This window comes from Carassius carassius, chromosome 28 (assembly GCF_963082965.1).
Source record: "Carassius carassius chromosome 28, fCarCar2.1, whole genome shotgun sequence".
NCBI classification, from domain to species: Eukaryota; Metazoa; Chordata; class Actinopteri; order Cypriniformes; family Cyprinidae; genus Carassius; species Carassius carassius.
The window spans coordinates 2,475,890-2,498,406 of NC_081782.1; the positions used below are offsets into that span (position 1 = coordinate 2,475,890).

General features: G+C 34.5%; 1 protein-coding gene across 4 annotated transcripts in view; it reads left to right on the top strand.

The window, feature by feature from the left end:
* LOC132107690 (glutamate receptor 4-like) overlaps window positions 1-21,936 on the top strand; it is an 82,297-nt gene extending 60,361 nt beyond the window's left edge. Inside the window, exons 12-16 of one of the 4 annotated variants that reach the window (XR_009424340.1) lie at window positions 4,794-4,992; window positions 7,442-7,689; window positions 14,781-14,895; window positions 16,958-17,072; window positions 18,741-18,877. Coding sequence is in view for 3 of the 4 variants with exons in the window: in XM_059513842.1 (XP_059369825.1) it covers window positions 4,794-4,992; window positions 7,442-7,689; window positions 16,958-17,072; window positions 18,741-18,878; window positions 20,846-21,010 (865 nt within the window). In the remaining variant the exon portion in view is untranslated. Of the gene's footprint in view, window positions 1-4,793; window positions 4,993-7,441; window positions 7,690-14,780; window positions 14,896-16,957; window positions 17,073-18,740; window positions 18,998-20,845 lie in introns of those variants that run through there. The other 3 variants (XM_059513842.1, XM_059513841.1, XM_059513843.1) reach the window with 3 other exon arrangements.
* The last annotated feature ends 581 nt before the right edge of the window (window positions 21,937-22,517 follow it).

The following is a 22,517-nucleotide window of genomic DNA, read 5'->3' on the forward strand; positions in this document are numbered from 1 at the left end:
AGTGGATCATCTGCAGTGAATGGGTGCCGTCAGAATGCAAGTCCAAACAGCTGATAAAAACATCACAATAATCCACACCACTCCAGTCCATCAGTTAACATCTGGAGAAGACAAAAGCTGAAACAAATCCATCATTAAGAAATGTTTTAATTCAACTGTTTCTAAAACAAGAGTCCATAACTCTTCCTCCAGTGAAAAAGTGGTCAGGTGTTAATCAGGAGAGAAATATGCACAGATCAAGCACTGTTCACAAGCTAAAACAGCTGGAAACAAATATTTGAGTTCAATTTGATGTGAGAGACAACAGGAGAGGAAGCGTTATCATGGACTATGGACTTTTGTCCAACAATTTGTTTCTTACAAACACTCAGCTTTTGTCTTCTCCGGATGTTAACTGATGGACTGGAGTGCTGTGGATTATTGTGATGTTTTTATCAGCTGTTTGGACTCTCATTCTGACGGCACCCATTCACTGCAGAGGATCCATTGATGAGACACTGATGCAATGCTACAGTTCTCCAAACCTAATGAAGAAACAAACTCATCTTAATCTTGGATGAGGGTAAGCACATTTTTGGATAAACTATTCCTTTAACCAGAGAAGATGGTTAGCATTAGCACAACTATCACAAGACCTGTCAAGATGCATCACACACAAACACACACACACATCCATTCTGCTGGTCACATCTATTTCCTGGTTCCTATCATCTCTCTCTTGTGTTCTTCCCTATTCTTTTGTTCTCTGTCTTCTCCATTGTTATCAAACTCAGCTTCTCCAATGTCTTTTTTATACAGTAGCTCTCTGTTACAACACTTCAGTCTTTCATTCTCTGTCTGTCTCATCAGGACTGATTTTAGAGTAGAGAATCCTGCGTCGACGCTGGATTCACAGCGTCACTATAAAAGAAATCATATTTTACCTGAGTTATGAATCTGAGATGTCGGTCTGAATTGAATGCGATGAGATAAAAAGACTGGGTCAGATCTGGTTGCATGCAATAAAAAAACTGATCCACAAACACATGAAGCTTGTACTTTTAATGAATTAGTTGTTATTCACTGCAGTTCACTATTACACTTTTAAATAATATTTAAACACACAATCAACAAACAATTTAATTCATAATATTTGTAATTATTTTTAAAAGTGTATCACAAATCTGTAAATGTAAAACATTGATGTAAAAGTTAGCACTATTTTTCCAGTGCAATGCAAATGTGGTAAATTTTGTGTAAATTTAATTTAAAAGTAATATTAGTGCACATTTTCTAGCAATTATGGCAGGAGTAATTCCTCAAATGATGGAGACAAGCATTTTAATACGCCAAAATATATACATTTAAAAAAAAAACATCCTAAATCCGGTAATGAAATTTAATTAAACGTTTCAACAAGGTTAACATGCGTAACAAGCAAAATTCAAGTAGTTAAAATGTATGAGAGACTAAAGCAAATGGATTTACTGGTGATAAATTGTATTTAAAACCCATTCAATATATTAGCACTCTTACAGAAATCTGACTTCTTTCATTTACGATTTAGTTTATGTTAAAACTGTGTAATCCAAATCTGATATGCAATTCAAAAATACTAATCTTGATTATAGGCTTAAACTGTTTTTTGCCTGCCATCGCACTACTGAACTGAACATGATGGGAAAACACGTCTCAATAAATCTGTCCAGCACAGATTTACTGGCAGCGTCTGCACCATCACCTGATTTGCATAAATTCCTTCAGTGAACCAGATGCTAAACCAGCGCATGCAGGGACAACAAACGACGCCATCAGTGGATTCCCGTCTAAATGTGATGCAAGAGATAGCAGCAGTTCCTCAAAGCGAGATTGGAGCACTGCTTTATGACCTCTGATGGCACGCGCATAACCACAGTCACACACAGGACCATCTTATCACCTCATCCACCATACAAACAGAGAGAGATGTGTCCTTTCCAGCCCTGATTTTGCTCTCTAATCAGTACAGGTTTTCTCTGAGGACATGACTCTAGACAGGGTCAACATCTCGCTCTTGATTTGCTCCTTCCCATCCCTCTGTCTCTCTGTCTCTGCAGTGCTCCATTTAAAATTCATTCCTGCCAGTGCAGTGACAGTACAAACGCATGCATGCACAGATGCCTTAAATACACATTGCCTACTGAGCTGGACTGACATCATGACTAAACTAGTTGCAGTGTTAAAGATTCAAGTAAAAGGATCTAAAAAGCAGTAGAGAGCCAAAGCATCAGAAATTTTTAAAAGCAGACATTATGACATCAGGATTCTAAAAGCCACTATGACATCATCGCTGGCAGTTACATTTTCAGTGCTGAACATTCTATGGGTCAAGTTCAAACAAACAACACTTCTTTGTGTTTTTTTTAAATGACTCCTCCGCCATGTTGTAGTCAAATAAAACAGTTGCAATGCTAAATTACTACAGTAAACAAAAGCTTGCAACGCTTGCACCACCTTCCGGGGTCTTCTGATTAGCTGTTTCCATCCACCTATTTTGTGCACATTTTGGAATATAGCGTAAAACAAAATGCTGGATGGAAATGCCAAGATGTGCATAGATTCTAAAAATGCTCATAAACAACTAATGCACTCGATTAAGTAGGAATAATTTCTTATCTGGTAAGAAAACTTACATAAACTACGATGGAAACACTTTTACCGAATGAATTTCTTAATGCACATCAAAACACATGTGACTTTGCGATTGGACAACTTAAAACTGGATCAACCAATGGACTGATCTCATTGCACAGCAAATGCTAGTTTTGTCATCCTAATATGCTTGAGCAAAGTTTCGTCAAAGTGCTTTCTTATAATAAACTCCAAGAACTGCATTACCAAACAACAGATTCCGAAAATAAGATAATATGTCTATGTTTCGTCTGCATGCTCTAAAGCCTTTAATTTATAGTATACACAAATTATTATATACAGTGCCTTCTCCTGCTACAGCAAATTAACTTTTCCCTCATGATATTTAGCACAAGTTTATCGGGAAGTGACTATTTTGTTCTCTTCAACTTCCTAGATGGAAACGGTGCTTGATTCGCAAATGTTTTGTGCAGTATTCCAATTTTGCGCATGAGTTCAATTTGTAACTTTGTGTGCGTCTGTAGAACCGTCAGTCTGCTGATGGAAAAGACTGTTGATCTTCTGGGAATTATCTTTAAGAAGAGTTTTACCTCAGCATATCTCTGCAGTTTACATCACATAAAAAGAAAAAAAATCGAATTTTTACTACAATTGCAATGGTTAAACTATGGTTAGTTTAGCAAAACCTGGGTTAATTTGTGGTTAAGATGTGGTTTAATGTCAATTACAAATGTAAAACCATGGCTGATTTTCATAAGAGTATACTTGTGTGCGTCATGAGACTCAGTGTAAGTAGTCCATTGGCAAGTTCTATAGAGATTTTAACAGAGTTTATTACCATCACAGCTTCTGTGAAAACACGTTACGTTCTCTGCAGCACACTGCGGTATAAACTGCACTTTGCCTGGTATTTTAGGGTAATTAAATTTTACTAAAGCTTTTGAATGAATCTGCGTGTTCTGCCATTTTTCTTGATGAACTCAGGCCAGTGTAGCTAGTGCTGTGTTTCAGTACATTAGTCTAAAGTCAGAGTATGGCATGTTTTTAATGAGATCTTGGTTTAGTTTTGAAGACTGTAATTTTTCCTGGATTTACTGCTGGTCTCACAGATGCGCTACAGTCTTATAAGCTTATAATGAGTGTTCTGCCACTTCTTGAAATAGTGTAAAGCCATTTCTAAAGCTGGAATTTAATATTACCCTCTTGCAGAGTGAGGCCAGAGGTTGTATGCATGTCTAAAAATGAAGACAAAATGTGTTTCTAACTATTTATACAATATGTGTCTTTAATAGGGAGACTGAAGCTCAATGAGCTTAAAGGAATAGTTCACCCAAAAATGAAAATGTTACTCACCCTAAGGCCAACCAATATTAGGATGAGTTTGTTTCTTCATCAGACAATGTAGCATTGCATCACTGTCTAAATAATGGATGCTCTACAGTGAATGGGTGCCGTCAAAATGAGAGTCCAAACAGCTCAATAATCCACTCCTCTGCAGTCCATCAGTTAACATCTGGAAAAGACAAAAGCTGCATTGTTTCTAAGAAACAAATCCATCAAGATGTTTTTAACTTCAAAACGTCGTTTCCTCTATCCACAATGTTGCTTTCTTCAGTGAAAAAGTGGTCTTTTCTGAATCAGGAGAGAAATCTGCACAGATCAAGCACCGTTTACAGACAAAAAAGGCTCTAAACAAATATGTGGGTAGATTTTGATGCGAGAGACAACAGGAGATCTCCTGTTTTGACCAGATGCAATGGTTTAAAGTTAAAAACATCTTAATGATGCATTTGTTTCTTACAAGCATGCAGCTTTTCACTTCACAAGATGTTAAATAATGGACTGAAGTTGTATACTTTAATTGTCAAAAGTTAATTTAACGTCAAAGGTTGCAAAACCTGTTTTTCAGTGCTTTGCGCATGCATTTTTTTTAGGTCTGATTGATGCAGGGATGCTCTAAATAAATGAGCACTGGTGCAGTCAGTCTCTTTACTTCTCATGAATTGATGATTGTGTGTCAACAAAATGGAAACAGCTGTTTATTTCATGCTGCATAATGTGAACGTTTTGTCTTCAGAATGAACTAGATGTAATCAGACGGAGGCACGACAATCTGAGTTTATGTGTTGTTTAATTGTGCATTCTCTTCGTTTTTACACCTTGTGTCTCTGTGCGTCTCTCAGGTCTCTGTCTGGTCGCATAGTCGGAGGCGTTTGGTGGTTCTTCACTCTCATCATCATTTCCTCCTACACGGCAAACCTGGCCGCTTTCCTCACCGTGGAGAGAATGGTGTCGCCTATCGAGAGCGCAGAAGACCTCGCCAAACAGACAGAAATCGCCTACGGGACGCTTGATTCCGGCTCCACCAAAGAGTTCTTCAGGGTGAGAGAAAATATTGATGGTTATGATAAAACAGAAAATCACACCAAACCAAAAGAGAATGCATTACCATCTGGTGTTAGAATTGTGTCAACTAGAGGACATCCTATTCAATCATATATAAAATTATATGTATTAGTGCTGTCAAATGATTAATTACAATTAATCGCATCACAGTTTTTGTTTGCATAATATATGTGTGTTCTGTGTTTATTTATTATGTATCTATAAATACACACACATACAGTATATATTTTGAAAATATTTACATGTATTTACATTTCTATATTTATATCCATATAATTAATATTATATATAAATATGTTTAATATATAAACAACATATTTTTTGCTGAAATAAATACATGCATGTGTGTGTATTTATATATATATAAAAATATATACAGTACACATACATACTGTATATTATGTAAAGAAAAACTTTTATTTTGGATGCGATTAATCATGATTAAACGTTTGACAGCACTACATTTATAATTACAAAAGATTTATATTTCAAATAAATGCTTTTCTTTTGCACTTTCTATTCACCAAAGAATCCTGAAAAATAAAATGCATCACGGTTTCCACAAAACTGTTGTGCAGCACAACATTGATAATAATCAGAAATGTTTCTTGAGCAGAGAGTCTGCATATTAAAATGATTTCGGCGGGAGCTGAATGAATGGGTTGCTCATCTGTCTCTCTGTTGTCATACACAGATGGTGTGATGCTACACTGCTACATGGGAAAACATTCATTTTCTTATTCTCACTGTCATTCGGGTTATGCTGACCTGTCTCACTTTCTCTGCAATATTTTCTCATTCAATCTGCTCTAAACTGTCTCACTCTCCCTCTCCTCATTGTCTCTTCCAACCTCTCGCATGCTCTTTGAGCGCATCTGACTATAGTCATTTCTCATCCTTTCTACCAAATTAATCAGTCAAGTCAAATTTAGTTTCACAATGCACATAGTTTTTAAAGCAGCTTAAGAAAAAAGAATGATGTTACTGTTTATAATATCTCCTAGCCTTATATTAGCAAAATGTATATACTGTATGAATAAGTATTTCTTTAAGATTTTTAAATGTATAAAAGGTTGCTTTTATTTGATGAAAAATAAAGTAAAAATACTGTAATTTTTACCATTTTAAATATGTGTTTTCTATGTTAATATAATTTAAAATTACATTTATTTCTGTGATGTGCAGCTGTATTTTCAGCATCATTCCTCCAGTCTTCAGTGTAACACATGATCTTCAGAAATCAGAATAATATGCTGATTTGCATATAATATGTAATATGCATATAATGATCAACAAAGTATGCGATAACACAGTTTACATATTTGCAACAATATCAAATACACAATAACTGTGGCATCAGTCTCACAGCCTCAGCAGAGCGTCTGACCAGAAACATTTGATCAGTTAACCAGGGAATAAGTAAATGTCAGGAGTCCTGTTGTGTTTGGACTAACGCGTGAGTTTGTTTGTCACTTGTTGTGGGGCGTTTGTGTCTGAGCGCAGGTTTGTCGAGGGTGTTGTATATTCGTCAGCATGTGTGATGTTTTATTTTGGAGTGTTATGGTGCTCCAGACTGGACGTGACAAACATTATAATGAGCCAGCTCTCCGTCACGCTCCGCTGCTTTCCTCTCACATACTGCAGCTTGTAAAAAAGAGGCACAAATAATCAAGTACAAGACACCAGCATGTCAAATATGATATCTCACAGGACAAACACACACAGTTCAGCCATATTAGACCCATCAGACTTTTTTACAGCAAAGTCAGCACAGTAATGCACACTTCAGAGCTGACTACACAGTGCTGGAGCACAGGATCTTTAATAGTTTGACAAATGACATTTCAGTAACCACAAAATTAATGAACTTTGGGGTCAGTCTTTTTTTTTCCCAATAAAATGAATGCTTTTATTTAGAACGGATGCATTTATAATGTTACAGAATGTTTCTATTTCAAATAAAGGTTGTTCTTTTAAACTTTCTATTCATCAAAGAATATTTAAAAATAAAATGCATCATGGTTTTGACAAAAGTATAAAACAAACCAACCTTTTTCAACACTGATAATAATCAGAAATGTTTTTTGAGCAGCATTATTAGAATGATTCCTGAAGATCATGTGACACTGAAGACTGGAGGAATGATGCTGAAAATACAGCTGTGCATCACTAGAAATTATTTTATTAGAAATAAAAGACATTTTAACAGATATATACACACAGAAAACAGTAATAACTAAACTAAACTAACTTAACTAAAACCATAAAAAAATGGTTATTGAAATAAAATGAACATTTACTAAAATGTAATTAATAATTAATGATTTTAATCACGATTAATCACTTGACAGCACAACATTTTAGCAAAGTGTTCAGGACGGACAGCTTCCCAGTGTTCACTGATTTCTTTTGTTGCACCCTCTAGAGGTCAAAGATCGCAGTGTACGAAAAAATGTGGAGTTACATGAAGTCAGCCGAGCCCACGGTCTTCACCAAGACGACAAACGAGGGCGTGGCTCGCGTGCGCAAGTCCAAAGGGAAATACGCCTTCCTGCTGGAGTCCACCATGAATGAGTACACGGAGCAGCGCAAGCCCTGCGACACCATGAAGGTCGGAGGGAATCTGGACTCCAAAGGCTACGGGGTGGCCACGCCCAAAGGATCGCAGCTAAGGTGGGTGGAGTATTATAACAACCGACCAATCACAGCGCTGTTATAGTATTCCACCCACCCTGCTGTGTTTCTCTCTCTGTTTCTGTCTTCCTCTATTTTCTCTCTAATTGTTCTGTCTTTCTCTCTTTTCTCTCTGCCTGTTCTGTCTTCCTCTCTTTTCTCTCTGCCTGTTCTGTCTTTCTCTAAGTTTCTCTCAGTTTTCACACTCGGCACTCTCTGTGATGCAGTGATTTCTTTGTGGTCACATATACAGTTGCTGTTTTTAGCTTTATTGAACATTTATGTCTCATTGACCTTCTATGGGATTATATACATATATATATCAGTGGTTCCCAACCTTTTTCAACTCGCGGCCCACACAACCAAACACATATGTTTCCGCGGCCCACTGCAAAAAAAATAACTGACCCCGGCCACTATTGTTGGGTTAATAACTTAGTACTCAGAAGCTAGATAGTTAACTGTCTTTATTGAATGAACTGGCAATGAACACAAAATAACTCGGGCTGGCACCACTTGGCACAACTGCTGTTGTTCTGTAGCATATGCAGCAAAAATATAAAAGATAAATTCTTGTTGTACATCCCTGCTTAATATTTAAGACTACAGTATAATGCACATTGCCTCTTGTACATCCCTGGGTATCTTAATATTTAAGAATGCAGTGTACTTTCATGCACATTATTTTCCATTCTATATTTAATTTTACAGTATACATCTTTTTTATATTTTATTCTTATATTTGTATTGTTTAGTTTTATTTCATTCTTATAGACCTATATTTATGTATATTTATGTTATATTCTTTAATAATTGCACTGTCCATGGAGCGGACCTGATTCACATTTAACTGCTGGTTATATATGCTCTATATAATTGTGTATGTGACGAATAAAAATCTTGAATAGCAATTGGCGGCCCACCTGCAATACCACGGCCCACAGGTTAAAAACCACTGATATATATATATATATGGTAAAGGGCTCATATCATGATAATTGACAGGCTATATTATCATTGAGAAACTGTTATAGTTTTTATTTTAAATAAGTTTTTATTTTTATGTTTTGCATTTTATTTTAATTATATAGTTAAAGGATTGTGAGTTCATATCTCGCAATTATGATTTTTTTAGTAGAATTGCGTGATATCAACTCACAATTGCGAGTTATAAAGTCCGAACTGCGTGATATCAACTCACAATTGCGAGTTATAAAGTGCGAACTGCGTGATATCAACTCACAATTGCGAGTTATAAACTCCGAACTGCGTGATATCAACTCACAATTGCGAGTTATAAAGTCCGAACTGCGTGATATCAACTCACAATTGCGAGTTATAAAGTCCGAACTGCGTGATATTAACTCACAATTGTGAGTTATAAAGTCCAAATTTCACGATATAAACTCACAATTGCGAGTTATAAAGTTCGAACTGCATGATATAAACTCACAATTGCGAGTTATAAAGTCCGAACTGCGTGATATTAACTCACAATTGTGAGTTATAAAGTCCAAATTTCACGATATAAACTCACAATTGCGAGTTATAAAGTTCGAACTGCGCGATATCAACTCACAATTGTGAGTTATAAAGTTCGAATTGCGTGATATAAACTCACAATTGCAAGTTATAAAGTCCAAATTGCGTGATATAAACTCACAATTGCGAGTAATAAAGTCCGAACTGCGTGATATCAACTCACAATTGCAAGTTATAAAGTCCAAATTGCGTGATATAAACTCACAATTGCGAGTAATAAAGTCCAATCTGCGTGATATCAACTCACAATTGCGAATCATAAAGTCCTAACTGCGTGATATAAACTCACAATTGCGAGTTATAAAGTCCGAACTGCGCGATATCAACTCACAATTGCGAGTTATAAAGTCCGAATTGCGTGATATCAACTCCCAATTGCGAGTTATAAAGTCCGAACTGCGTGATATCAACTCACAATTGCGAGTTATAAAGTCCGAACTGCACGATATCAACTCACAATTGCGAGTTATAAAGTCCGAATTGCTTGATATAAACTCAAAGTTGCAAGTTATAAAGTCTGAACTGCGTAATATCTACTCACAATTGCGAGTTATAAAGTCAGAACTGCGCAATACAAACTCACAATTGCTAGTTATAAAGTCCGAACTGCGTGATTTCAACTCACAATTGCGAGTTATAAAGTCAGAACTGCGCGATATCAACTTACAATTGCGAATTGTAAAGTCTGAACTGCGCGATATCAACTTACAATTGCGAATTATAAAGTCCGAACTGTGCGATATAAGCTCACAATTGCGAGTTATAAAGTCCGAATTGCGTGATATCAACTCACAATTGCGAGTTATAAAGTCCGAACTGTGCGATATAAGCTCACAATTGCGAGTTATAAAGTCCGAATTGCGTGATATCAACTCACAATTGCGAGTTATAAAGTCCGAACTGCGTGATATCAACTCACAATTGCGAGTTATAAAGTCCGAACTGCACGATATCAACTCACAATTGCGAGTTATAAAGTCCGAATTGCGTGATATAAACTCAAAGTTGCAAGTTATAAAGTCTGAACTGCGTAATATCTACTCACAATTGCGAGTTATAAAGTCAGAACTGCGCAATACAAACTCACAATTGCTAGTTATAAAGTCCGAACTGCGTGATTTCAACTCACAATTGCGAGTTATAAAGTCAGAACTGCGCGATATCAACTTACAATTGCGAATTGTAAAGTCTGAACTGCGCGATATCAACTTACAATTGCGAATTGTAAAGTCTGAACTGCGTGATATAAACTCACAATTGCGAGTTATAAAGTTTGAACTGCGTGATATAAACTCACAATTGCGAATTATATAGTTCGAATTGCGTGATATCAACTCACAATTGCGAGTTATAAAGTCCGAATTGCGTGATATCAACTCACAATTGCGAGTTATAAAGTCAGAGTTGCATGAAATCAACTCACAATTGCAATTTATAAAGTCCGAACTGCACGATACAAACTCACAATTGCGAGTTATAAAGTCCGAACTGCGTGAAATCAACTCACAATTGCGAGTTATAAAGTCAGAATTGCATGATATCAACTCACAATTGCAATTTATAAAATCCGAACTTCACGATACAAACTCACAATTGCGAGTTATAAAGTCCGAACAGCGTGATATAAACTCACAATTGCGAGTTATATAGTCCAAATTGCCTGATATAATCTCACAATTGCGAGTAATAAAGTCCGAACTGCGCAATATCAACTCACAATTGCGAGATATAAAGTCCAAATTGCGTGATATAAACTCACAATTGCGAGTAATAAAATAATTGCAAAATAAAAAGTCGCAATTATCTTGTTTTATTTTTTATTCAGTGGCGGAAACATGCTTCCATAATTTTCCCCTCTCCAAAATTGTCTATATATATATATATATATATATATATATATATATATATATATATATATATATATATATATATATATGTGCAAATAAGATTTTAAAATATGCACACATTCACTCTTATTTTTTCTTATGCATATTACGTTGAACATGCAAAACGGCAAAATATTTATTGTCTCATATGTTATGAATTACATGCATCATATAAATAATTCAGCCCATATTTTCAATAAAGAAACAGTGATGGTCTAAATGTATTGCCTGTGGAAGGCATTTGACCATAAAATGCACTATTATTGTAATATTATAGCCTTAACGAAATCGCCTACCATATCTTTAAAGGAAAAATATAAATAACTTCATCAAATAAAACATATAACATGATATGAGCTCTTTAAACTCAAGAAAAAAACCTGATAAAAAAGTTTACTGCTTTTGCTTATAAAGTCAAGTTTTATTTATGACACTTTTGAAAGTCAAAAGCTTCTGTATTCCACAAGAGATCAGCGTTTGAGCTCGCAGGCAGTGCTTTGTGTGTCTGTGTGTTTAATTTTGTTCTTCCTCCACAGAAGCAGCGCTCAGGTAAATGCATGTCTCATGTTGCTCATTTCTTCTCATCAAACCTGTATTATTTCTCATCTCCTTCACTGTTCCTGCATAAAACTATCAGCATGTTTTACACCACGCCATCTTCTGAACGTGAAAGGTTTCTAAAGACAGCATGAATTTAATATTTACTGCCAAACATAAATAATGTCCCTTTATTGAAAACATTATTATATACACTAACGTTCAAAAGATTGTTTAAAGTTTTTGAAATAAGTGTTAATGGGGCTGCATTTATTCGATCAAAAATACAGTAAAAACTGTAATATTCTGAAATAGTATTACAGTTAAACAGTTAACATTTAACAGTTTTCTATGTGGATATCTGTTCAAATGTAATTTATTTCTGTGATGCGCAGCTTTATTTTCAGCATCATTCCTCCAGTCTTCAGTGTCACATGATCTTCAGAAATCATTCTAATATGCTGATTTGCTGATGACTCACTAGTCCTTTGGAAGCTAAATATGCTGCAAATGTTAATTAATGTTGTCTTTAAACATACATAATAATGACTAGAAATGTGCTGTTATGACGTATGTGAATTGAAATTATTATCAATTTCGACCTGTGTGGAGATTCAGTCCTTCCTAAGAGAGGGAAGACATGCTGCATAGTGTTTACATTATTAATATGGATTTAAGAAACTATTTGAAGTTAAAAACGTCTTATGATAGATTTGTTTCTTACAAACATACAGCTTTTGGTTTCACAAGACGTTAATTTACGAGTGGTGTGGATTAATTGTGGATTATTGTGATGTTTTTATCAACTGTTTGGACTCTCATTCTGACGGCACCCATTCAATGCAGTGCATCCATTAGTGAGTAAATGATGCAATGCTTTATTTCTCCAAATACGTTACCATGAAGAAACAAATTGCACAGTTCCCACAGATGAGATGTTGGAGAGGTTTTAGATGAAAGACACTGCACAGTTTGAGTCTCCACACAAGTTTGAAAAACAAAACAATGGATGTGAATACTGGCATGCTGCATAGTATATACTGCTGTTTTTGAATAGCATATATAGCATGCAGGATGTACAATGCAAAACATTTTGTATTCCTATGATAACATCCGAAAGAACAATTAAATAAAAATGTCCTCATTAACTAAAAACATTATGTTGTGCACTAATGAAAGTCATTTGTGAGCGCACTGCAAAAAAATCAGTACAAAAAAATATCTTCATCCGTATTTTTTATCTTGTTTTCATGTATAGACACATAATAACTTAAGATGTTAAGTTCTTTTTCAAAAAAAAAAAAAAAGATAAAAAATTAAGTGAGTTTATGATTAAAACAAGAAACACTAATCCGTCAGCAGGGAATAAGTAAACTTATTTAAAATATTATTATTATAATTATATTACAATTATTATAATAACTTCATTTTACTTTTTTTTTTTTTCAAAAAACAAGACTCAATATTTTGAGTTCATTTACTATTTAAGTAAATATATCTTGATTTAAGAATTGTACACATTTATCATTGAAAACAAGACAAAAAATACTAAGAAAATCACGTTTTGCAATGCAGGTAGAAGTAACTTATTAAAAGTAAACATAAAAAACATAATTGATGCTAGCTATTTACTTTATGAATGCACAATCCAGTCTATTTCATGAGCTTATAAATCAAATCAAGTCCCACTCTACATTTTTTCTTGTTCTGCAAATCATAAATATGTCACATTGTGGTGGTAAAATTGGTGACAATTGCATTTTTCCCTGTGCAGCATAAAGTGCTTCATATCATCATCAGTATTTTTCATTTCTTCATCAAATGTGACATAATTGTGGAAACACTGAGGATGTCTCTCTCACATCTGTTTCTCTCTCTCCTTTATTCCCTCTGATGTCAGTAAGAGTCTCAGTCTATATTTACACTCGAAATAAGTGTCAGTTTTGATATGCAGGCACACAAATGGTTGGCCGCTGTTCAATTTTCTTCAATGAAAAACAGCAGATAAAATGCATTGCAAGGTCACATTTGTGAGAAAAATTTCAGTTTCACGTTCTGCTGAAAATTACAGTGTTCATAGAAACCTTAATTTAAATTCCTTTTGGACATTCTGTAAGACCACAAATCAATCAAATATCACAGCCAATCAGAAGATCGTATGGGCGGGGCTATTTCTGCAAGCACACTGAACTTGTGATGACATGGATAAGTACTAATTTAGACCTTTTAAACTATTTTTACAATATTAAAAAGACATGCTATTGAGTTACTGGAATTATCTTTTTCGTAGAAGGCACTTGTGTGTTCACATCAAGTTAAAAGTTGAAATCTTCTCATTTCCTTTATTTATTTTCATGATGTGAGGTAAATTTTAAATTGTCATTTGACTGCTAGCAAAATAATAATTTGACCAAACTAGAGATTTTTAAGATTAAATAAAGCACATCATAATTACCTGAGATTATCATCATCATAGCTTGGTTGTTGTTTAATTCTCCGAACTAGTCGTGCGCGTTGCATGTGGGCGGGGCTTGAAATAAGGGGCGGGGCATAGCGAAGGTCAATTCTACTCACAAACAAAACATATAACCACATGTTAGGGCTTTTTAATATTACCATAAAACACATAATCATTACCTGAGATTATCATGGTCATAGATTGTAGGTTGTTGTTGTTCCAACATCCGCGATAGAAACCATTTAATCCCGTCAATCAGTGCGTATCGCGTCGCGTCTGGGCGGAGCTTGAAATAGCGGGCGGAGCTTTGCGACAAAAAATATAGTCCCAGAAAGCTCAATACCAAAATAAATTGCAGAAAATTTGAGAGAAATGTTGTTAAATTGACATTATATTAAATAGTGTAAAATATTGATTAGTTTAACTCATTTAGGGCCTATTCTATTATTTTTTCTAAGTAAATAGTAGCAACTACGCTACTGTTTGAAAGACAGACGGAATAAAATGAGAGTGAAAGAGAGAGAAAAGCATCCCATAATAGTCCTCATTAACAGCAGCTGCCTTCCACGAGCCTCTCTTATGTTCTCTCTTGTTTTCTGTTCGTGTTGTGTCGTCTAACCCGGGCTGCGTGCGGCCCGCTCTCATGTGATGTTTATGGTTTGTTGAAGAAATGCTGTAAACCTGGCCGTGTTAAAGCTGAATGAGCAGGGCCTGTTGGACAAATTGAAAAATAAATGGTGGTACGACAAGGGCGAATGTGGCAGCGGGGGCGGGGACTCGAAGGTTAGCCACCAATGACACGCAGAGGAGTGGTAAAAAAAAGACGACAATGTGATGCAACAGAGACATCTGCGCTGACACGATGGCCCTCGCCGGCCAGCAACGAGAGACACACCGATAAATATGTCAAAGGAGAAACACACTGGAAATAAAAGCAATTACTGTCAGAACAGAAATATTTGCTAAAAGATTTGTATGAGGGCTGTAACTGCACAGAAATCAGACACACACACACACATATATATACAGTACAGACCAAAAGTTTGGAAACATTACTATTTTTAATGTTTTTGAAAGAAGTTTCTTCTGCTCATCAAGCCTGCATTTATTTGATCAAAAATACAGAAATAAATGTAATATTGTGATATATTATTAAAATTTAAAATAATTGTTTTTAAATTTATTATACTTTAAAATATCATTTATTTCTGGGATGCAAAGCTGAATTTTTAGGATCATTATCACATGATCCTTTAGAAATCATTCTAATATGATGATTCATTATCAAAGTTGGAAACAGTTCTGCTGCTTAATATTTTTTCAGAACATGTGATACTTTTTTAGGATACTTTGATGAAAAAAAAAGAAGCTATGTTTTTAAAATATAAATATTTTGTAATAACAATATACACTACTGGTCAGTAATTTGGGGTCAGTAATTTTTTTTTCTTTCTTTTTTAAAAATAAAATCAATACTTTTATTCAGCAAGGATGTGTTAAATTGATAAAAAGTGATAGTAAAGAAAATATATTATTAGAATATATATTATTAGAATTTTTATTTTTATTTTGAATAAATGCAGATCTTTTGAACCTTTTATTGATCAAATATATTCGACAGCAGAACTGTTTCCAACACTCATAATAAATCAGAATATTAGAATGATTTCTAAATGATCATGTGATCGACTGATGTTACATGTGACACTGAAGGCTGGAGTAATGATGCTGAAAATTCAGCTTTGCATCACAGAAATAAATTATTTTTTTAAAGTATATTCAAATATAAAACTATTATTTTAATTTGTAATAATATTTCACAATATTACATTTTTTTTCTGTATTTTTGATCAAATAAATGCAGGCTTGATGAGCAGAAGAAACTTCTTTCAAAAACATTAAAAATAGTAATGTTATATATATATATAAAGCTGTATAATGAAATTCATTTTATAAAAATGTATCGACATGTAAGATAAATATACTACTAAGCTAAATTGGAAAAACATTTGGAATTACAATTGGAAAAACAGCATATATGTAATATGCATACTTATTAAATATTATGTGTTGTTTTTAAAAAAGCCAAAAGTAAAAAAAAAAAAACATTACTGAAAAATTTACATTAACTTCAGAAAACTTGATTAATGTTAAACAATAAAAAAAATAAGCAATTATAATACAAATTATTATAATAAACAATTTGAGTCAAGTTAAAAAAAAATTTAATTATAAAATTTACATGCAACAAAAAAATGTGCATAACATGCATAACATGTTTTAAATGTTACATATGTATGTATATGTATATATATATATTTAAATTAAATTAAATTACATTTTAAATTAAAATTTTTACCTATCATAAAAATGTTTACCATACCATATATATATATGTGTGTGTGTGTGTGTGTACTGTACATATATAAGAAAATAACATTCATTTAAAAAAACCTAATGATCACTTTATTTTATCACTTATGTTTGTTGTTAAATCTTACAAATATTAAATATGTGATATTTTGAATGTGGGCCTGTCTGCGCACAGCTTCTGTGCTCTGAGCTGTTGTGATGAGCCAATAGTTCTGGATTAGCAGTAATTGTTTGTGTTTTGATAATAAAATCAGGGCAGTATGTGTCTGTTGCCTGAAGCGATGGAGCGAGATCCGATCCATACGTCTGTGGCTCCACACACACACACACACATGTATGAGCTCACACACGTGTACTCGATGGGACCTCGGCTTCATCACTTCCTGTGCTGCTGTGTGCCATGATGTATTGTAATCTAATAACATAAAATAACATGGCCTATGATGTTATTTATGTTATTCTCTCTGAGAAGAACGCCGGTAAACCTGGCGGTGTTGAAACTGAGTGAAGCAGGAGTGCTAGACAAACTCAAAAATAAATGGTGGTACGATAAGGGCGAGTGTGGACCCAAGGACTCGGGAAGTAAGGTCAGTTTCCAGACGGAAAACCACAAGCAAACCTGAAAACCGCAGCTCTGAAAAACACAAATACTCTCATGGAATCAATGTGAATTGTTTTCAGAAAGAAAAAAAGATGACAACAGTCTTAAAATATCGCTGTCATCATCATCCAGATTTTTAAAGATTTTCTTAACTCAGGAAAAGTAAAGTAGAGCCTTTAGAATGCAACATTGTGACATCACAATACAAGAATGCTGCACCATGATGTCATGATTACAGTAAGACCCTTTCATGACTTCATAATAGTGTTCATGTTTTGTAGAATGCAGCTTTGTTACAGTGTAATGGATGAGTTAATTAAAATGGAGAGAATATTGCACTGTTAGAAAGACTACAGTGCCATAATATTCACTTGTTCACTCAGATAACTTCAGGGGTAGTCGGTAGAAACACATTATGGCTGTAAAACATTTCATAAAGCGATTTCATGCCATTTTAGAGAGAGCCAGATTCTATTAAATGATGTTTTAAAAATATCATGAATAAAGTAAACCATTCACTTAATAATTTAAATATTTTAATTATTTAAATAATAATTTAGTTTAATTAAATACTTTCCCCAGTTTGATAGATTATAGTAATTTAAATGCATTTTAAACATTTGAATAGAAGTATACACAAATACATATAAGTAAATAAGATTATATAAAATACAAAACATAGTCATTTATTATGTTTTTTTTCCCTCCAAATTCTTATTAAGGTCAACAGAATTGATGGTTGTAAAATATTTCATACAGCTATTTCAACTCATAGAGCTCAAAATTCTACCAAAAAATATGGATTTTTTTTTTAAATATTATAAATAATTTAAGTAAACAATTATTAAAATGTTTATATTTTTAAATAATTATTTAATTAAATAAAAATAAAATAGAGTAATTTTGGTGATCCAGATCAACCAAAAGTTAAAAGAAATATGAAAAATATATATATTATTTTAATAATAATTTACAAAATATGTTTACAATGCATGGCTCAAAATAGAAAAACATGTTTAATTTATTTAATAATTATTTAAATAACAAATTATTCCTTAATAGTAAAAATAATTAATTATACACATTATTATGTACATAATAATTAAATAAATTACATTAATGAAATATTTTCACAGTTATTCACTTGAATGCATTTTTTAAAAATAAATATAAAACTATATACTGTGTAAAACAGACATTTAGTTACTTTTTTTCAAAACGAGAAATGTTTAATTATTATTTTAATGAACGATTTTTTTAAGATAATTAAATAATTTGCTGCAACTTAATATTTTTCATAGTTTGATATATTAATTCATTAATTTAAATGCTTTTAAGCATATTTATTGAAGTATAAAAAATAAAACTATACAGTCATTTAGAAATCACAGAGCAAACTAAGCTAAACTGCCAAAAACAATTATAATTTCATTTTAAATCGTAGCTCTTCTGTTCATGTTTGAAATCTAAATGACAATGGATTTCATTCTGTCTGTAACAGAACAATGCAATGCTGTTAAATCCATGGCACCAGTAATTCAAGCTGATTGCATTATATATTATGAACTGTAATTGAATATCTGTCATGTGTAAATGTGCCGCTTCCTGCCTCTCTAACACTCTCTTTTCTCCCTCGAATCCCTCTCGCCTCCAGGACAAGAGCTCGCAGGCGCTGAGCCTGAGCAACGTGGCGGGGGTTTTCTACATCCTGGTGGGCGGCCTGGGTCTGGCCATGCTGGTGGCCCTGGTCGAGTTTTGCTATAAGTCCCGCGCCGAGGCCAAGAAACTGAAGGTGGAATCGGCCGAACTAAATTTTAGCCCTGCTCCCAGCCCAACGCACAGTGTGCAGAACTTAGCCACTTATAGAGAGGGATACAACGTGTACGGCTCTGACGCAGTAAAGATATAGGGGTAGGACAGAAAGCCTGCTTGCGGTCGCAGGGGTTCGGCCTGAGCCTTGTCTGTCATATAGCTGCAGCAGACGTCCGCTAATGTTGTGACAGCTTCCCATCCCTCCGTTTAATTACGTTCCTTCTTGCTTTGTTCACTTCTGAAAGAGACCCCTTCATTTCTGTCGCCTGTCGTTCTTTGCTTTGTTTTTTCGTATGCCATCTGCTTTGACTAGAACGTGTCGGGATTGCACTGGTATGGTCTTCCTGGCTGCAGTTGCTGGTGTTTTTGCACTGTTGGCTTTCTGTTTCAGACACCTGCATTAAAACAAACGGCACAAGATGGACAAACACACACACACACGGACAAAGCTGCCATATTGCATTAGGAGCTTAATTTAGTAACATCTTAGTATGCAAACTTCAAACACTTTTTAAAGGAATGCTGCTCGTTTAATTGTTATTTAGAGATGTTAGCTCTCTGCTATAGACCGGTGGATCTCAAATGGCTCGTTTCGATGGACAAAAGCAATTCTTAATGAAAATAATAGCATGCAAATAATCACACAATCTTCTTAATAAATCGAATCACTTTCAAAAAAGCATCGAATTTTAAATCGAATAAATTTGCTAAAGTTTTATCTTGCTATTAAAATAGCCACTTAGGCATGTTATTTATGCAACAAATACACTGTTTAACCCCTGCATTACATAAAAAATTCTAGGTAGGATTTTTAGGATTCTAAATGTATTTAGTATAATCTACCAAGAATCACACTATGGAAAACAAACCAACAAAAATATAGTAAATCTTCTATAAATCAACATATAAAATAGAAAATCTTTAACATTAATAGTTCTTACACTGAAAAATAAACATGCAAACATGCCTTTTTAAAACTGTACATAACAAACATTTTTTCCACAAACTGTACATTTTTTAACAGTAGTACCACTGTTTTTGTTTTTTTGTTTTTTGTTTTTTTGAAGTTTTGTTTTTTAAACTGAAGTGTGGAAAATCCCTCAATCAATAAAAGCATGGCACTCGCAAAGTCCAAAATCATGTGTTCAATTCTCAGTGAAAATTAACATGCATAACCTTCTCAAATGTATGCTATCACGTAATGGATCAAATTATCTTCGATTTTTTTTCTATTATAATTATATTTCTATTTAATATGTTGAATCAGTTTTTATATTATTATTAGTAATACAAATTGTTTTTGTATATTTTGTAACCAGTATTGGTTAACCATATGGGTTAAACAGTATTTCTGACAACTCAAAACCCCAACTGATGCACAACATAATGCAAGGGTTAAAAATAATAAACAACTTTGGTATAAAACCAAAACCAGCTGAGATCCGCCGCTATAAACAGCAGTTATACGCATTGCATTATTTGGTACATGTAGGGCATTATAGATCAAACAGCTGTTGGTTTAATGATGTTTGGTTGCGTTTCTTTCTTTTGTTGTTGGCGACATCAACAAACCAATCTATAATGCTATACTGATACTGAATATTATCCGACTGACCTCCAAACCCCAGCTTACGAAACATTAGCAGTATGACCATATAAAGTGTTGACTGTTACGAGACACTGTACAATTCAAACCCTAGATTTAGCGGGAACATGAGCGAAGGGCTGCATGCTGGCATTAGAAATGCAGATGTCTAGCCATGTTGTACATTTTGAGATGTTTTATGTATTTGTGTGTGGCGGCCTTGAGCTTTTTCCTCCGTTCTGTCGATGTGAATGTGTCGCGTGATTCCGTTGTGACGTCACTGTGTCATTTGCATATTGTTTCCCCTCCCCAGAGAGTTCCAAGTGTTCTGACTCCGCCTCTCGTCCCGCCCCCTTCTCTAGCTCACCTTCTCGGAAGCCATGAGAAACAAGGCCCGCTTGTCAATCACGGGCAGCCTGGGGGAAAATGGGCGTGTCCTGACGCCAGACTGCCCTAAGGCAGTGCACTCTGGCCCCTCCTTCCAACATGGCCCCGCCCTCGCTGTGGTGTCCTCCAACCTCCCATAGAAACCAAAAACTCACCTTGTGCCTTAAACCATCTTACCCCTCTACTGAAGTTCAGATATCACGCAAACCACGGCAGAAGCACGCCGTCGCCAGCTCGAAACACGATTAGCCTGATAACGCACTCTTGCAGCTCTCGGAAAAGACGTCAACAATTGTAAATGAGCCGGGACGGCATGGATACAAACGCTTGGCGAGCATCAAGGATCCATGATGCCTTATCCTAACTTTGGGGACAAACACCTTCACATACCAGATGAAAAATCACGACCAGTAAACTGTAAATGTAGAGACATTAGCCATGCTTTCCTGACATCAGCGAACCTGTATAAAATCACTTATTTACGGCCCAATATCACTAGCTACTAAACTCTATGTAGATATTCTCTCAGGAGCCACGAAGGGGGACGAAGGAAACATCTTTTATCATCTTGACAGGATTTCTTCAAGACGCCGCCATGGGCCGCTTGCTTTTTGGACTGAAATGTAAATAGACCAGTAGTAAAAGCTGACCATGAATCTTTTATAAAGCATCTTAGATAATAAATCATTGCAATAATGACAATAGGGAGACATGACTTGTAATTAAAAGATCTTTTATATACACACAGTATTATATATATATATATATATATATATATACAGAATATAATAGAGGGACATCTGAACTAAAACATGTGAGACAATGTCATTTGTTCTGTTAACAGTTGTTTTGATAACTGATGTAACGCAGTGTGTAAGTGTCTTTGTCTTTAATGAATGTCCACGCATTTCACATTTCGCACAAACACACGAGTGTAGGATGTGAACGCCACACTGCATCGCATCGCACACGATTCTCACCTTTGGTGTTCGGTTTTGTTTTTGCGTTCTTTTGTTTTTCTCTTTGTACTCACCAATTCAAATAAAACTGGAACATTTATACGATACTTTTTGTTTTCTTTGCATTCGTTCAGACAGTGTGATTGAAACATGACCTTTGTTTCTCTGATGCCAGTGGAGTTGTAATAACAGCTCAGCCATAAATGATCATTCTGTCATCATTAACATCAGTTTCTACCTCTGTAGAACACTAAAAATATACTTAAAAATTGAAAAAGATGAAAAAATAAGGTATATTGTCCATTAAAATGCAACAAATAGGCCTACCAACAAACTTTGTTGTAAGTCACTCATACTTTTTAATGTTAAATTTAGTAATGCGCCATAATTTCACTGACTGAAAATTTTCGGTGAATGAGAAAAAAAAAAAAAAAAAATTTTCAGTCAAAACTGTTTTGGAGAAGTTAAATTATTGACTGGAAAGTGTTCTCCCATGTCCAAAATGATGACCAAAATGATCATAGAATTGCAAAATGTAAAGTTGCTTGACTGTAAAAGAAACTGGAGAACTTGTGAACATCAAGACAACTGTTAATGCTAGATTAAGATGTTTTTAATGGCTAGCAATTAAGTCAGTGCTGGTGATCCAGGCTGAGTGAGATGCCATCAAAACCACCAAAGTGTCAAA